This window comes from Vespula vulgaris, chromosome 2 (assembly GCF_905475345.1).
Source record: "Vespula vulgaris chromosome 2, iyVesVulg1.1, whole genome shotgun sequence".
In the NCBI taxonomy this organism is placed as follows: domain Eukaryota; kingdom Metazoa; phylum Arthropoda; class Insecta; order Hymenoptera; family Vespidae; genus Vespula; species Vespula vulgaris.
Window position 1 is genome coordinate 9,405,617 of NC_066587.1, and position 18,680 is coordinate 9,424,296.

At 32.0% G+C, this 18,680-nt stretch overlaps 3 protein-coding genes across 7 annotated transcripts in view; 1 reads left to right on the forward strand and 2 right to left on the reverse strand.

Moving 5' to 3' along the window:
* Positions 1–3,434, reverse strand: LOC127061440 (bolA-like protein 2). Of its 3 annotated transcripts, XM_050988304.1 has the most exons (4): positions 3,286–3,434; positions 2,889–3,035; positions 263–357; positions 1–147 (listed from the first exon to the last, which is right to left on the reverse strand). In XM_050988304.1, exons 2-4 carry the CDS (start codon positions 2,949–2,951, stop codon positions 51–53), a joined length of 255 nt encoding a protein of 84 aa, XP_050844261.1. In that variant the 5' UTR covers positions 2,952–3,035; positions 3,286–3,434; the 3' UTR covers positions 1–50. The 3 variants fall into 3 exon arrangements, with proteins under 3 accessions (XP_050844261.1, XP_050844260.1, XP_050844259.1); XM_050988303.1 differs by lacking the exon at positions 3,286–3,434 and having other exon boundaries at positions 2,889–3,089; XM_050988302.1 differs by lacking the exons at positions 1–147; positions 263–357; positions 3,286–3,434 and adding an exon at positions 971–2,815 and having other exon boundaries at positions 2,889–3,196.
* LOC127061436 (uncharacterized) overlaps positions 3,083–18,680 on the forward strand; it is a 23,717-nt gene continuing 8,119 nt past the window's right edge. Inside the window, exons 1-2 of one of the 3 annotated variants that reach the window (XM_050988290.1) lie at positions 3,083–3,100; positions 16,465–16,612. The gene's annotated coding sequence lies outside the window, so the exon portion shown is untranslated. Of the gene's footprint in view, positions 3,101–9,165; positions 9,849–16,464; positions 16,613–18,680 lie in introns of those variants that run through there. The other 2 variants (XM_050988291.1, XM_050988289.1) reach the window with 2 other exon arrangements.
* LOC127061443 (uncharacterized) lies at positions 4,831–7,382 on the reverse strand. Its single transcript, XM_050988309.1, has 3 exons — positions 6,837–7,382; positions 6,541–6,642; positions 4,831–6,433 (listed from the first exon to the last, which is right to left on the reverse strand). Exons 1-3 carry the CDS (start codon positions 6,978–6,980, stop codon positions 6,095–6,097), a joined length of 585 nt encoding a protein of 194 aa, XP_050844266.1. The 5' UTR covers positions 6,981–7,382; the 3' UTR covers positions 4,831–6,094.

Below are 18,680 nucleotides of genomic sequence, written 5' to 3' on the forward strand. Positions count from 1 at the left end.
ATTGAATGAAAAACTGCTATTGCGATTTCTTAATAAAATATGACATAAAATTAAGTTTGCTGTTTCTTCCACTGTTCTGATGTTAGAGTTTTTTGCGAAAATGCATGGATTGTCTTCAATTCTTCTTCTAGAGCTGAATTTACCAACCTATATAATTTTAAAATAATATTATATATATATACACATACACATACATCACAAATCAAATTAAATTGTACATTTGGATGTATAGTTAAAAGGAAAAAGAACAAGAAAATACTACCTATGTCGTTGTAACAAAGGTTTGCCTTCAAATATATCAGAAATGACAACCACAGAAAACTTAGCACCACAACCATCAGATAGATCTGTTACCTCCTGAAAGAAAGAGAATATTAATAGTTAGACTATGATAAATAAACACTGTCTAAAATATGATGACAATACCTATGAATATACGTAAATACTTTGTAGTAAAACAATCATACTGAAGATTTAACAATTTTATATGTCACTCTTATATACCACTTGCAATAACTGTATGAAATTATTCGTGTACAACTGAACTCTGGAACTAGTGCTTCAAATCTAGAACCGAAGCTACTTTTATATTCATTATTCAAACACAAGTTGGATAACAGATCAAAGTTCACTGTAGCTTATGTATGTGAATAGAATATTCAAAATACAAAAATATATTTGATACTACTTGTATAAAACTACTAAATAAAATTTTATTGTAATTTTAATGCATGGTACATATTCATAAGTACGTTAAACATTGTTACTCTTATAGTTGTATAGTCTTCAATAAATTAAATTATTAATATTTATTTATTTTTTTTAACTATTATCGATATATATATATATAAATGACATATATATATATATACATATATACATATATATATATATACATATATATATATATATATATATATATATATATATATATATAAAATATGAAAACAGTGCAAGATTTCTTTTGTTATACTTTATTTAAACTACAGATTTATTTCTTTGTATTGAGAAATTACAATTTTACCATTTACACAGTATTATTTTTATATCATATAAAAACATTAAGTAAAAAAAAATAAGCAATTACATTGTATTGAAAAACATGATTCAATGTATTTTTAATTTGGTTGTAGAATTATTATCTATAAATATAAATTGTTTATAACAGAAATACAGAAAGAAAATAAAAAAATGAATGCACGAATATATGGATATCAATAATGCAAACAAATCTGGGTATTTCTCAGGTGGTTTTAAATAACGAATACAAAAGGATAAAATTAGTATTCCTAGTAAAGAACTATAAAATAAAATTTTTGTAATGAAATTATATCCATAATAATACTCTAAGTTAAATACAAAATCAAAAAAGAATTTATTGCAATTGAGTTTATATTTTGATGTTTTCTGATTATTTGGTTTTGCTTTACATGATTTTTTTTCACGTTTATCAAATACATTTGTACAAACAAATAGATCTGACCACATCCAAGTGATAGAAACAAAATAAAATATTGTTGTTGCAAAATAAGCAAGATATAAATTATCTTTTATATACAATGGTAACATACTGAAATGCGAAATTAATAATAGCCAAAAACATGCTAAAGGATCATTATGAAAATGAAGTAACACTGGAATCGCTACCAAAAGAATAGACTTTTCATGAACCTGAAAAGAAAACAAAAAAAATCCTAAGGCAGAATTTATGAGAGAAATTATAAATTTTTCTTTTTTAGGAGATATATACAAATTAATACAAATTGGTAGAACAGCAATTGTTGTTATTACCAAACAGATTTGTGCCAATTGTTCATTTGTAAAGATATTACGTAATTTATAAAGAACGTTGATTGTACACCATACATTAGCAACTTTATCTTCAAATACTCCTCTGTTAAATGGGAATAATCGTAAAATCGTATGTAAAAAAGTGTTCCAATCTTTAAGGAAAGGTAACCAAATAATAGTAAATGTTATTATAACTATTAATGAAACATAAATTAACATATAGATCGATAATAACAAAGATTTAGTTTTACTAATTCTACACTTTCCAAGTATATAGAAAAAGAAAGGCAGAGAATGATATAATTCCATTTGCTTATAATTTAAAGCTAATACAAATAAAAATGAACTGCTAATAAAAGAATTATTCAAAATAGCAGTTACTGCAGCTACAAAAAATCCTAACGATACACAATTATATTGAAAGTGACCATGATCAATTAGTATGATTCCAGGATAAATTAATGCACTTAAAAGAATAAAATCTTTCTTTTCAAAACCAAATAAATTATTGTACTCTGCTCGAGCGGTTTTTATTGTTTGCAGACTCATGACATACCATATCATTGTCGGTAAAAAGATCATAGCATCTGAACAAAGAACAGTCATTCTCATAAAATATTTATGGTCTGAAGAAGATATTCCTCTAGATTTATGTAATTTAACATATGATGGATTAGTCGCATTAGCAATATAACCTAATAAGAGACTATGATACGCAGTTAACGGAGGATAGTCTAAACCCCAATATTCAAGATCATTGTCCGTCGTATTGACGTACCATTTTTCAATAGGCAGATTTAAAGTTATTTCTTGCCAATGTCGTTGAGCCTCATAATCTCCGTACATAGGAGGTTTTTCTTGGCCACTGTGCGAATGATAAGTAACGCACCATCTTACAATGAGTGCAAAAATAAAGATGTGAATTACTTGTATAGACCAACGCAGCATTTTTTCAAAATTATCTTATACTGATCGATTAAATAAAGTACAATCGGTACTTTAATAGCGATGTTATGTGTTCACACTGTAAATTTTGAGGTTATAATATGTTACAGACTTACGAGAAAAAGCGAGTATGTTAATATTGTAATACATACCACGTGTGAAGCATTCAATTTTGTGGTTAGTTTATTTTTTATATACTCCTCAGTATATGGCATTATACGTGTTCAGAGAATGTACAAGCTACGAAGCCTATGTGTCAGTTTTGTGACTTCCCACTATATAACACACAATATGTGAGCCTGTAACAAAAATGGGTAAAATGGCGATGTTGCAGTTTCAACCTCAAGCGAAGTTTATTCATAAGGTTATATCTATTTGCATTCTATTCTCTACTACTTTATTGAAAATATCGTGTTAATTTAATATTTGATATAATTATTATTAGATTTATTTTTTTAACTCGATTAATTGATCGATCAGAATTCATATATTGCAATCGATTAAAAATTGTAGAAAAGTGAACGATTAACTTTTAGAATGATGAATGACCTATGATATCAACGAAATTCGAGAGTCGAATGTAAATAAGTAAAAGCCAACGCGTTGTACTATTTGCGAATATAAGTCAAATTTGCCACATTGTGAGTATCGAAAATTAACAAAGTAAAAAATTGCCACGTCAATAATCGAAACTCGTGTACACCCACTTCTGTTATTATACGTACTTTTTTCAGATGATTTTGATTTAACTCGAATTGAAAAAAAAAATTCATTTTGCGTTTTACACGATTTGTTTTGATTTAACACGATCGATCTAAATTCTAAGAAAAACAATTTTTTCGTATTATAATGATTACGACACTTATTTGGCATTGTTCTCCTTCATTGTTTTTGGTTTTAATTAGAATTGTCAATGTATTTGGCATATATAAAAAACGTTATTGTTAGAAAGTGACAACGAATAAAATCTTGTTTTTTGTAATTCATTTTATTTTATCTACTTTTTGCATTTATAGATTAGTAAGATGATATTTTTCTTTTCAAATGATAATTTATCTTATATAATATAGACATTTAATCTTTATGAAATAAATAAACGCAAGCACGTAAAAATGATACAATTTTAATATGATTTTTCACAATTTATTGTATTATTTTTGCTGATTCTTGAGGTTTGGAATCAATCTTCTATATTCCATAGATACACTATATTTTTTTATATAAACTTTTTTTTACACGTATTCTTCGGAAATGTATCTATCATGTAAAAACAGAATTGGATGTATTTTTATACATAAATATTTTTTTTTGTTCTTTATCGATAATTTTTAATGACTTAAGAAATTCAAGATGGCTTATCTATAACGTTGGTTGTAGTCCGTAGAAATAAAATATAATCAATGATGTGGATCGATTAATCGCCTTCATGAATTTTGATAAGACCGTTTTTAATTATTTTGATACGATATATAATGAAAAAAAATGATAAAAACAGTCGATCGGACTCTAATGATTTTGAAAAAAATATTGTCTGCGATACATTACTCCGCCGTTTTCAACAGTACGTCGAAGAGCAGTATAATAAAGTTAAGGTGATTAATTTTAAGCTTGGCCCAGAGAATATAAATATAAATATATATATATAGATGATGGTTTACAAGTATCAATAGGTATGGTCCTAAAGAAGGATCCATCTGCATCAAGTTCATCTTCCAAGCAATCGCCGACATCCAATGAGGATATCGGAGTTGTGTCTTATAACAAAAAAGAGTAATAATCATTCTAGACGAAATGCCAATATCCGATGGGAATGCTGGTTGAGATAGTGTCTACAAATCAATCTCCGGATAATTAAAGTAAATAGTTAAAGTAACTTCGGAATCGTTGAAAGCAACATAGTTAAAGATAAAGTTATTCCGGGAATATTTAGTCCATCATAGCACGTATGTAGTTCCTAAATGATACGATATTTTCAAAAATACCTACTATAGATTGATTGTTCTTGATGTAGAAAACAACTGACAATGTATAAAAGTTTATACATATACAGAAACTGTTTTCCTGTTTTTTATACGTATTTCATTTATTTCAAAGTTATTGAGGTTCAACTGTCCGTTTTTATTATTTTTTTCGTTATATACATATTACAACAAAGTAATCAAAAACAGTCTCGTTACAATCCATGACAGCGTCATATATCAACAGATTCATCACGATGTGTTTCACTTTAATTTTTTATAATAGCAATAAATAGGCGAATCATGTACGTTTATCCGTGTGTTAAGCGAGTTATCTTGCAAAAATGTGGATATATAAATTAGGAAACATTTTTTTGGCCATTGTTTTTTTGAATTACTCATTTAAGCATCTTAAGCGGTATAAGGAATTCTCTATTTTATTACATATTTTATAGCGTATAAAATTAACGGGAAGATTAATTTTTTTTTCATCGCAATGAGATATGTCTCTCGTATCTAGCAGGAAAAAATTGCTACATATGCACAAAAAGGCTTCGTTTTCTTGATAGGAATGATATAGACATTTACATACATTCCTTTGCCTTTTAATATATAACTATTATGCGTATAAGTATATACCTCTATCGGTGTGTTTCACGCGCACGAAGAAGTTTTTATATAGATCATATTTTTATAAGTATCGTTTTATCAATGCATATAGATTCATATATAGATAGAATTATAATGAGTGATCATTTCAAGAACTTTATCGATGTTCGTACGAATCAAAAGCATCTAATTCTGTAATCAATTCTTAAATTAACGCACAATGAGAATTATTTATCGTTCATTAATTATAAACGTATATTTAATGGAGCTTTAAAATTATTCTTTTTCTTGATCCTAATAACTTTAATCCCTATATTGCTTTTTATAGGTAGTATCAAAATGTATCAGCGAAAATTTATCATCTACAAAAGTTAATGCTGTTAACATTGTTGAGTGTAACGTATCCGACAACAAATGTAACGATGTTTACGCCTTATGGCATAACAGACAACTACGAGCGTCATTGCCGTCGTTAATTAATAAACCCGTACTTATATAAAATCAATTACATCTTACAATTAACGTATAGATCCATAAAAATATTTGCAATTCTCGGAAATTGCTTTATAGCAATTAAAGATTCAATCGTTGGATATAACGTCTTCATTTTAAATATTTCAATGGATAATAACGATATAAATACATATATACCAAGCTCTAACATGATCGAATAATAACCGATTATCGAATGCTGTAGATATTAATTACAAGATCGTTAACATTCGATAAAAGGGAAAATAGATAGATAGATAAATAGATATTTCGATGATAACTTTAAATCATTTCAAAAATTATTTTAAAAATTTTCTCATTTGCTTAGTCTGATGCTGCATACTGTATTGAGCATTTTCGGCTTTCGTGATCAAAGAATCTAATTTGCCCAAATGCGATCCCATTTTTTCATTAATGTCAATCTTCTTTGATGGTATCGTAATGATCTCGCTACTTTCCTCGGAGATTATTGGGTTTTTCGAGTTTTCCGATAAATCGACCGTCATGCTTTCTTCCTCCGCAGTTATCATTACTTGCCCTTCTTTTGCTTTATTACGTTCCATTGATTTGTGATTCGGTGTGCCACCACGTGACCCTACCTTCACTTTGAGTAATGTACCCAGGCTGCCGCAAACGTTCTGCACAATTTCCATAAAGAAATATCGTTACAATTTATACTTCTTTTAGGCTCCCAATCAATCTCTATTCGAAGAGAATAATATCCTATTACAAATTGTGCTAATACCTTAAATCTGTTGATCTTTTTTTGAGTTGTACTGAGGATGCTATTTAATTCGTCTAATCCACCGCTAACTCGTTGTGCAGCCTCGTTCGATTTGTCTAGATTCTATAATATAAAGTGATCGTATAATTATTTTTAAACTCTTTAAAGTTTATTTGTAATAAAGTAAAAAGGAAATTTTATTAGTACTTTATGCTTAAAAGAATAAAAACTTATGTTCATGCAAGATTTATAATTAATATCGATAAGTTAAGAATGAAAATAGGTAAGATAAATTATTAGAAAAAGACAAAGTGTACCTGAAGGATCGCGTCGTCATCATCCTCGTGATCGGCACGATCGGCCTCCTGTGCTTTTTGACTTTCAGTCCATTCCTCGAGACTGGGAACAGGCAAACCGAGTAATTCTGCTCTCTCACAAGCATAATTGTAATCTTCGGACATTATACAGGTTGAATCACGTAACTACCTTATGAATCTTTAATTACATACAATATATATCTTTGGTGAGGCAATCAATTAACCACGTCGTCGATACTGATAAAACATTTAGGCGCAATGACAATGATATTTTATTGTTTACAATAAAATTTTAAACATTGATTTTTACGAACGTTCTATTATGACACCATTGATATTTTTATTTTTTGTATACTTATAACGAATTATCTTCGTGTGATTCACCTTCTATATATGTAAAAATACATATATTATCGCTCCGAGATTGTTCAATATTTTGGCTTACTTGAATAAAGTAATTCGAGTCAGATTTTAGGGGTAAGGTTAAAATCACTGTCACGTTGCTGAAAGACTTGCCCACCTCGGGAAACCATATTGAGATAAATTCTGCGCAAACTCGAAGAGAAGTATCAATGAGGGGCAATGGCATTGCTTTGCGTCCTAGCTTTATCGAGCTAAATTCGATTTTTAAGCTTCTAAGGAGCTTTTAAAATGATACAAAAAGTTGTTGAAGCGCGAATTTAGAATTTCGTTAGGAATGATTAAAAAAATAATATATAACAAGTATGATCATGCATGAAATTATTACGTCAGAGAGAGATTTAATCGAGATAAGATATAAAGGGATAGGATTGGTAGAATCGATATAATGTTGAGCATTTTGTGATTATAGAAATTTTGTAGGAACCTGCGGTGATAATGCGGCGGATGATATTACGAAGCAAAAATTCGAGCAAACGAATGAATAAGGGAAAATATAAAAATAACTTGGTCGTATGGTATCGAATCAGTCGTACTCGTGGCATGAAAGAAATACGAATATTTTGTGCCAGTGGTTTTCAAACTTTTTCAAGAAACATCTTTCCGTTTTGTAAAACAAATTTACAATATCGTATATTAATAAAAACATACATTTTTACAGTTTTTGCTAGTACATCATTCTTATCAGACGAGTTAAAAATAAAATAAAAAAAAATATATTTATTAGAAAAATTTCAATTTTTACTTTAATTTAATAAAATATTCGATCTATTTTTAAAAATATGAACTTCATTAGGTATAATATTTCTACTCATAATTGTTTTTTGACCAATAACAAGAACCGTTAATACTGATATTACGTTGATTGGTTTGAAAACCACTGCTTTATGCGATCTTCTATTCTGTATGGGTAAAAACGAGAAGTGCATTTTAATAAAAAATCTAACGAACAGACACACATGTCTTTCGTTGTACGTCTTGTCCATGAACTTGCGTATGCTTCAATCAGAGAATCATCGTGTCTCGAAACGTGGAGAAGCTCTAAATTGACATAAATCGTAGCTGTTACAATAGTACACGTGTCGACTTTCAGCATGAATGCAACTAAAACTGTGTGACGTCCGTTTAGTAGTTTTCTTTCTTGACGTTACACCATATTGAATTTCCAACATCGGCGAAATACTGATAAAGAAATCATCAGTGCGTTGTCATTCTTAACAACATCTCGCAGTCTTTAACGACTTAATACCTCAGTGATACATTACGTATCGCAATATCCATGCAAATTACTACGAGATGCAAGATTGGAAATATTTCTGTGCGCATCTCATCTGGTTGATTAGACGACTCGTTGTTGATGCGAGCTACAGTATATCCTCTTCTTTTTAACTTTACAAAAAGAAACCAAGACAACGAGAACGCTATTTACATCCTATTTTTTCTCTCGAGATATTTCATTCGCATGTTATTACGATCGCGACAACCTTGATAACGCATTTTTTTCAGCATAAACAAATTCTAATAATAATAGCTGGAACAAACTATTAAGAAGAATATACGTGTGATACTTTGTGAAAATTTTTAAATATTTCTTTGTCGAACGTTTACTTTAATAAAGTATAATAGAATCTCGATAAAAAAATATACGTATACAGACATTTCTCGATTGACATGGCTTGACATCATGCTTATAAAAGAACTCACCTTATCGCGAAAAATCTTTACGGTACTTTCGAAGTTAATCTACAATTCGTATCCAGCTAGATAAGACGCTTAAAAGTCGCGCGCACGGATTTTCGAGCTTTCGGGAGTCTTCGTAAGCAACGACCAATCAGCGAATGACCCTCGATTTCCTTCGGCCGAGTTCGTGGGAGAACGCGGTCAGGCTTTCCCCTTTCGCTGCTAACGACACGAGTGGACGAAAGACGCCAACAACGCTGTCGTATGCCATCGTGTTTCAGTTCGGTCAGCGACGTACTGCTCGCAGTATCGAGACGTCTGGTGCTTTCTTTCTTCCGCTTTCGCTATCTTTTTCTCTTCCACTCTCGTATCTCGTGCTGCAGTGTACATATATGCATGCTGTTACAGGCAGCCGAGCACGAGCACATTCTGTGTCGCATGTGTATGTGTACGCGCGTATATGTGCGTTCTGTTCCTCCGTCTTTTTTGTACACACACACGCGCGTACGTACACGTCCATTCCTTTCTATTATATCGTTCTCTTTTCATCGAGAAATCGAAATATCACGCATAATACCGACAAAAAATGTGTAAGATTAGTGGATAGAAGAGAAGGAGAACACAAAAGTAAAAGAGAGAAAAGAAGAAGAAAACGACGTTCATCGAGGTTCCTAAGCAAACGCGCCGTTTTGACAGCACACACAGAAGCAGGAACAGGGCAACGGCCCAGACGGTTTCCCAGCGTCTTTCTTGGATTCTCTTTCCCTTTCTCGTCGTGCCGGTCGAAGCTTCCTCATCGTTTCTTCTGTCCCTCTTTTTCTTCCGAACATTTACGAGAGAAAAGATCGATTGCCTCCAGCAGCCTTTTTTCAACCTTCTCAACGAGCAGAAAATCATATTTTATACGCATCGGTGAGTTCTTTTTGTTCTTTTTTTATACACACACACACACACACACACATCATACATACATACATACATACATATATAAACATATATAATCTCTTTCGAAAATTTAAGGAAGGAAGAGAGATAGAGAGAAGGTTGGATGTTCTAAAATTATGAGGATGTCGGTTTTCATCAAAGAATCGAAATCTAAAATCTTATCTTGTTTTTTTACATCATAATTTTTTTAAGGTTAAGTATCTCTATTTATGGCGATGTAATCACACCGACCAATCAAGTGCATCGTAAGAATTTTAGTGGGAAATTAGTTTATTTTTGGTATATTTAATTTTAGGGGGAAATAGACGGATTGAAAGATATCGTAAAATTGTAAGATTTACTTAATCTATCGTATTCATGAAATTTTGATTAAATTTGGGAGCTCATTCTTTTTTCAATTCGTATTCACCGGAATTCTTCTCGAAGCTTCATATCGTAACGGTGTGGAAAAATCCACGCATCCCCGTTATTCTGTTCCCTCGTTCGTGTCGTGTTTGTGTTATGTGTGATCGTATCTATGGTTGTATGGGTTTGCCGACATCCATTCGAAAAGAGGAATTATATTATAATATAGATGACTGTGGCTATTATGTACTTTCGAATGAAACATTTCTTCATATTTTTGTCCAGAAACATTCGACCGACCAGCTGATGCAATACTAAGGAAGATCAAGATCGTATTTTTCCACTTTTTCTTCTATTTCTTTAATCAATTTATCGCGTAACCCTCGCTCGCGTTACTCGGGGACTGTAGCGCGATCGAGGTCGCGTCGAATCGTCTCGCATCGAAATTCCTTGCTCGTTTACTTCCGCTTCGAAGAAAGCCTTCTCTGGCAATAATAACAAGTTGATGCGAAATTTCATTTGTAAGCGATTTTTGTCTACAGTTGAGTCGGTAAAGTGACCGCGTTTTGTGTGTTAATCCAAAACTTGCACAAAGCGTTCTTTTATTATATTATTTTATTAAATTTCGAGTATAGAATATGGATTGAAAAGAACGGTAAGATTTGGCAAGTTTTTTTTCAATTAAAATCAAGAGTACGATGACTGGTCGGATTTTTCGTAAAACATGCTGCTCCCAGGAGGTCAACGGTTTAACGATTTTTCATACGCAATGCGTGGGTGCATAAAGCAATATTAGAAAAGAAAAAAAGAAAGAAGATAACGAATTATTTGTTGTTTCTTTCAAAAGTTTTAGATCACAGAGCTCTTTCTTATTATATTGAACTGACGTACGTACATACTACATACATACGTAAATCGAATTTCCGTTTCAATCAATATGTAGGATGATTCGGCATAGAATATTCGAGAAATGTAAAAGATATAGATACAATACATACGTAAATGTGGAAAACTTTAATGCGACCTATAGCACTTTTACTAGAAAGTAATTTGTAATAAAAATGCAGTGCAATCGAAAAAGAAATATTGTTATGTCTCCTCTGACGTCAGAACTTAAAAATGATATTCGATATACTCATTGTTTTGAATTGTTTAAGGAACGGTCAAGACTCTCTCGCTGTCTCTTTTTTTTATCGATATGAATAGTCTATAATTTGTCTATGCATATATGTATGTGCTTCTAAAGAAAAGAAGTGATATTTTACTTCTGTAATTGAAGCCGTTTTTATTAGTGGTTTTCCATCCGAAGCATGTCGAATGAAATTATTGATAGAATTTGAAAAAAAGAGAGAGAGAGAGAAAGGGAAAGAGGATCATTATTCCGATGGATCTATAGGATAGAAATGAATATCGACATGGCGACGTATCTTACGATCGTTCATTGAATTATTTTATCTTTTCGAAATGATATCACTTAATCGGGAAAAACGTTTAACTATTCAGAAATAAATTTCGCGATACACGATCGTGAAACGGATAAGTTCTCTCCCCTTTTTCTTTCACATAACCAAATAAGTTCTTCAAAAATAATCATAATCGTCACTTCGAAGTTTACTTTTGATTAGACTGTTTGCGTGAATGAGTAAATATTATTTTCGTATATAATGTTTGCTTCTACTAGGCGCGATCTAAACATTCGCGTGAATCTCAAAAAAAAAAAAATACTAACAACCGTTCCTTCTTTCCCATTTGTGGCAAAAGAAAAACTGCCACGAGGACGTTCGACTTTCTCGTATGTATCGAACTCCGCTTCTGGCGTTGTCGTGAGTATTAATGGATGATAAGAATCTGACAACGGGTCAAAAGTGATTCTCATTTGCTTCAACCAATATACATTTCTTTTCATGCTATTCGAGTCGATCTATTCTGGAGTAGAAGAAACTCGAGGGATATCACGATTGTGATTATGGTACTGAAATTATGAGCTCAAGGCCGAACAGAAGAAATTTCATTTCCTTTTTAATAAAGTTTCCGATAACAGCAATGTCAGGAATATTCGAAGAAAACACTTTTTCCTTGTTATTTTCCTGATTATGTTGCTACATCGAAATTGGAACACGAAGACTATTAAAGGAAAAACAACAATTTTTTTAAGAAACGCCATCGATCGTTGATAGCGAGTTGAAGGCCGTTTCGACTCTCGCATGGCTTTGTGTAACGAGCTAATAACTATTTATCATATTTAATTATAAATTATATTTAAAATAAATCATATTTATTTACGTATATATGATTATTTCTTTTCAATCAAGCCATTTTTAACGGCACGTTACGATGACGTTCCTAATTATAGTATTACATATGGAATATTTAATGATAAATAAGAGTAGAGATACGTATGAGACCAGTTGTGTTGATCGTGATATGTTCGAAAGTGCGATTTCGAGAATAATTTCGCATTACTAAATATATTTTCTTGACTCATAGTTAACGAATAAGGTGTTAACTAGATGTAACTCGTGGTTTTCATTCGACTCTCTATGCTAGTAGAAGATAGTAGAACTTACTCGTTAATTGTATACTAGGAATATTATGAAATGTAAATAAGTCGTTCTTGTGTGCTCGAAAAATGGCTGCGGAAATTTTTACAGTAGTTCTGAATTTTGCGCTATTTTTCAATAGAACTGTATTTAAGTTTCGTATTAATTTTATAATGAAATTTAAAACGCGTTTATTTTGTTTTAATGGTAACTCAATCGGTTAATTTAATATAAATGCTGTAAGTTTTCGTTTATCATGTTTTGTTCATTCGTCTTTTTTCTTCGCTTCACGTTATCCCCATCGATCATCGATATTGTACGTAATGATACGCGATTTCTAAAATTACCTCGACTTTATCAATGATCGATACGTCGACGTGTAAATAATTTTAAAGCTAAATATAACATTTTTGGACACTCCTTTGGACACGCTTTGAACGTTCTGTATTGAAAATGTTACTCGTTGCAAGTTCAACCGGAGATGCGAAAATAGGTTTTGACGTGTCTTTTCTATGTACATATAATATACATAATATATGCTTAGACGACCGGTACACATATACGTATACAATATTCTCCACGAAGAAGAAAAAGAAAAATGTTCTCGACTATGCTTTGTTATGGCGAATATGTAAATACTCATCGTTCGTACGTACTTGTTGATCTAAATTTTGATTCAATTTTACCGCTGTTCCGTGGATTCGTCATCTGAAACAAAATCGGTTAAATCATACTTGAAACTTTAACCATATTTGATTTCTCATAGTCCTTGGAAATAAAAAGCGAAATGAAATAATTGAATTTTTATACAAGATTTTCTTTATTCACTTTTAGTTATAACGTTACAGAATTTTGTTCTACGCGCTTGAAGGTTGCGTTTTGACGAATTCACTGCCACGGGCAATGAGCAAGGACATTCTTATCTACGAGTGAATATCCGACGCTATCTAAATACTTTATGAATTCTTTCTTTAGCGCATCATAAAGAACGTTATATTCTTCTCAGACATTTTCTATTGTGTTCGCTAATTCTCCGACATTTTTTCTTGGACACGCGACGAGTTATTTCTTGGGTTTGTTTCTTAGATGTGTCATAAAAATGTAAAACGAAAAAATTGATTTTCATTCGCATATCTACGTATCACTTTCTCAATTCAACAATATGCCTAGTAATATGCCTATAAAATATTCATTTACGTGATTATAAAGTGAATGTTTTGTATACATATTTTAAACAACTGGTAATGTCAACACAATATTATGACGTTAACAATAAATATTTTTCATTTTGCCAATATTTTATACTTGTGAGAATTTTTTTCTTTAACGTCGATAATACAATCCACTTGATGAAGTCCTGAAATTTCGAATATGAGAATGACTCGATTAAATCGTGCTTCAATCGGTAAATATGAAATGGCATCATCGTTTTGGTTATCGATAAAATTCCACTTCGCTTTCTCCACAAATCTATTCTTACGAACAGTTTACAAAATTGCTACCTCCAATCGTTATTGCGGATATATTATTATTATTATTATTGATCGATCTTGGCGAGCACGCAAAGGGAAGCTTTGAATCCAGCGTGCGTAACGATCGAACGTGCTCTTTCAATAAGGAAACGTAAAGCGCGTATCGCCACACGTCAGAAACAGCGATTCGCGTTAGTAATATTAAGAGGAAAGTTCTTCGAAAGAGGGGCTTGTTTCCTTTCCGTTTCTTCTCTTTTGTTCTTTTTTCTTTTTGTATCATGTTGGCGAATCTGAAAATACACGGCGCAAGAACGATCTCCTCTCCAACTTTCTTTTCGACGATACATTTATACGTGAGAGAGAGGGGGGAGGGAGAAAAGGAAGGAGAGAGATAATCTCGAATATTACGCAAGGTTATGTTCAAGAGAAGATCAGATTTATATAACTTCGCTATTTCATAATAGTTACTAGGACGACTGGCACAATCGCCGTTGTCTATTTATTAGCATAACTATAATCTTGAAACTTTTAATTGGGACGCGTAAAATATATTATTTTAAAATAGTACATCATTTCCAGATTTATGAGTACTTCGCGAGTGATCTTTTTTTCTTTGGAATCATTTACCAAATATTTATTATTAAATGAAAAAAGAAGAAACGAATGCGATCGATGGAGCGTTAAGATCGTCGTTCGTTGTTTCACGAGGTCGTTAACGTTCCCGCGTGAAAAATTACTCTGACTCAACGAAAAAGATTCCGGTTTTTTGATCTTTAGACTTCGCCTACTTCTAACACGTGGAACTTGTCTATTTAATTAATGTGAAATAGCATACAATATAAATCATATAATCAAAGCAGACCTGGTTACGGAAATGTTCGCATTGTGTTTTTTTACTCGTTTTTATTAATATTTCTCAAGCCGGTCAAACGTTGGTAAGCTTATCGTAAGTTTGTTAGCTTTGTTATTTCGAGAAAATTTGAATATTTCTTTTTTATTTTATCGTTAACATAAATATGGATTGGGATCACTCTCTCCGTGGGCGTTCTTAATTAAACTCAACGATGTAATGATTCATATTCGTTCGGATAGAAGGCGCGAATCTCTCGACGGTCCACGAATTCAAGGATTCGTGCCAGGGTCTGCTTCGATTATGATGGTTGAAGAGCACGCAAACGGCTTTCGACGTGATTTATCGTTTCCATCGCGCAGGAGATGGAAAATCTTAATAACGAGAAATCGAGAGTACCGAACTCGATCATCTCTCATTTTCAAGTCACTTTTTTTAATTAGAGTATTTTCGAAGATTGTCTTGTAAGATCGCAGACGATAAAATAATACTTATATTTATTTGTACGATGATCTTATATACTGTTATTCGTTCGATATATGAATATCATATCATCATAGATGGTCTCACAAAATCTACGTGTTCACTGAAAAAAAAAACATATATCGCGATAGATCGAGATTGATCTAGCTTAATTTCCAAAGCCATCTTTCAATTATCGACGAGATCATTTACTAATAATATCCAATCGCATTAATCTTTCAATTTAAGGGGCGGATGAAAATAGAAATCTCTTACGCAACGCGATATCTTATCAATGATTGTATAATTCAAGCGCCGTTCGTTCTTTTTTTACGCAAATAGAAATGAACGCGTATCGACTTCGTAAAGTTGACAATTAAACATTGGTTTTATTTTACCTTTTTTTTTATTATTTAAAGTAGAAAACACCATTTCGAGAAGCTCTTTCAAAGATATCGTTCAATATCTCAAAAGATATCTAACGTTTGATCTTATCTACGTATATACGCGCGTATATATACATATATCTACTTTCTAAAAGCACACTTATCGTTTACATCACTTTTTTAATGAAACTAGAAACAAACACTTTGTTGAACACGATCGGAATGCCTAAAGTAGCGCACGGTAAAAACTTACGATTTAGGTAAATACGTAGATACGATTACGTGACATTTGTCGTTATTTTTATCGAACAATCATGGCGATTAAAGATCTTTCTAGACCTTAAAATGGTTCGTCCGTACTTCGCTTACCAGCAAAAACTTGATTACTACGGTAGAATAGAAAATGGTAAGCGCGAGCCAATTCCCTCGCAATATGCCTACGTATAGGATTGCAAAATAAGAAGATAAATTCAAAAGGTAGTCCCGTGGTGTTCTAACATTTACCATATCTCTCGTTTTATTCTCAAGGTCTTTGGCAGACAGGAAGTAGAATCAGCAACAACGACGACGACGACTCCAAAGTTACGGGGAACCAATAGAAAGATGTCTCGTGCTCATCACAGTTTGCTCTGGATCGTTAATGCCTACCATAAAGCTTGATTCTTTCGCATACTTGGTGAGTAACACAGAACCTTCTTTTTCTTTCTCTTCATCGTACAAGATTTTATATAATTCATATAAAATCAAAAGTTTCTGCATTATCGCTTGTATCATTTCTCTATTCTATATTTTTCTCTTTTCGTCTGTAACAGCTTTCGTTGTAAAAACAATATCACGTTTTAATTTACCGTTTACTTTTTGCAACGATTTTTCTCTATCGTAACAAAACATCGATGACAATAAATGAGAGAATTATTTCCGAAAGATTTTTGCGATTCTTCTTTAATATTAAAAATTCAATAGATCAATCGTATCCCGGAAGAGATAAAAGCAAAGAAAAGATGTTTATAATTTTGCGCGCGCACGCAAGCCCGCATGAGGAGTCATACGATTTGAAAGTTCTTTTGCACGTACTTCTAGATAAAAGAGGAGGAAGGAAAGTACTAATTTATTTCTTCCTAGGTATTTACGAATACTAAAATATTTTGTCCTGACTACATTCATTTTCGAAATATTCTATTTATTTAAAATTTATGTACGTATCGAACAAAAATCGATCGGCTCTATCGATCGATAAATAACGAATCGATAAATAACAATCTTCAACTCATTGATGAGCCCTCTTGTTAGAAAGTTGATAAAATCTTTTATTTGTATCTTTTATTTCTTGACAGAATCTTTTAATTTTAATATTTATTCTCTTTCAAATATTTGTATCTCTTAGATAATTGCAATAGAGTATCAAAATCTTAGCTGTCATCACGAGACTATAAGTAATAATATAATTCTAACATATCGGCATTTCGAACTACCTAGTCTAAACAACTCTTATATATTTAAGACAGACATAAAAAATGACTTGATATCTTGAAACCAAGCTGTCTCCGCTTAGTGCATTGGCCTTGACACGTGCGTCATCCTTTACAAAGACTTTACGCTAACATTTCATACATCTGCTTCAAATTTGTCCGTTTGATGTTATTCTTACGTCTTACAAATGTACGTTGTTGTAAGAAAGGAATACAAGGAATACGTATATATAGATAAGTAGATACAGATAGGTACGCACGTATGTACGTACGTAGGTACGTACGAACGTACGATTTGCTTGAGCGTTCCTGATTAGCGGTCGGTTGAATATTTTTAGAATAGCCGTTTTGTTCGTTACGATGTGAATTGTAGCGGATCTTTTCGATATAATCGTCGGAAGTAATTTTTTGACTTACGTATCGGTTTAATAAGCAGATAGGCAAATAAAATAAATTTATGCATTGACACATGTGTTAGAATTAAACGATTAAAGAAGTCAATGACATTGACGAAATCACACGTTACGACGCCGTTTATGGTTGGGTAGTTCGCATATAAAAGGCATGTTGGGTCTGTTAGTAGGGGTATCGCGGAAAAAGCTAGAGGCGTGCTATTCTGCGTTCGATGCCTTCCACGCGACTTTTATACGGACTTGATTCTTTCTTTGATTTTATTTGTTCTCGAAACAAAATGAATACTTATTTCTCTAAGCTGGGAACAGGTTAAACGCTGTATGTCATTAAAAAAATAAGTATAATTGTGTGACAATAATTGTGTGTACACGCAATAATGATAATAATAATATTAATAAACAGTGTAATATAGTAATAATATAGTAATAATACACTATTAAAATCTCCACTGATAATGCTAAACTCAACTGAGAGAGAAATAAAGTAAATAACCTGTTATAATCAATGTAAAAGAAACGAATTGTGATTGTCTAATCTTATTTCAGTTTCGGTCCGTTGCACATTATCGTTGACTAGTCGTCAGCGACCAGGTCGACGAACGATCAAAAAACCAGGCAATCAAATTCGGTGACCAACGAGTCGCCGGCGTCTGATAGACAGTGCTCATGCAACGACTCATCGTGATGATAATCTACGAATCCACTTTACCTTTTCAAAAAATGGAAAGAACCGACTTCTCTCTCTCTTTCTCTAGATTATTTGCTCTTTCGTTCTTTATCTACGAGCCATGGACACGCTCACTTGTCGGTACTCTTTCGGCTTGAAAACTTGACGCGTTGCCAAATCATGTGAAGCAACCGT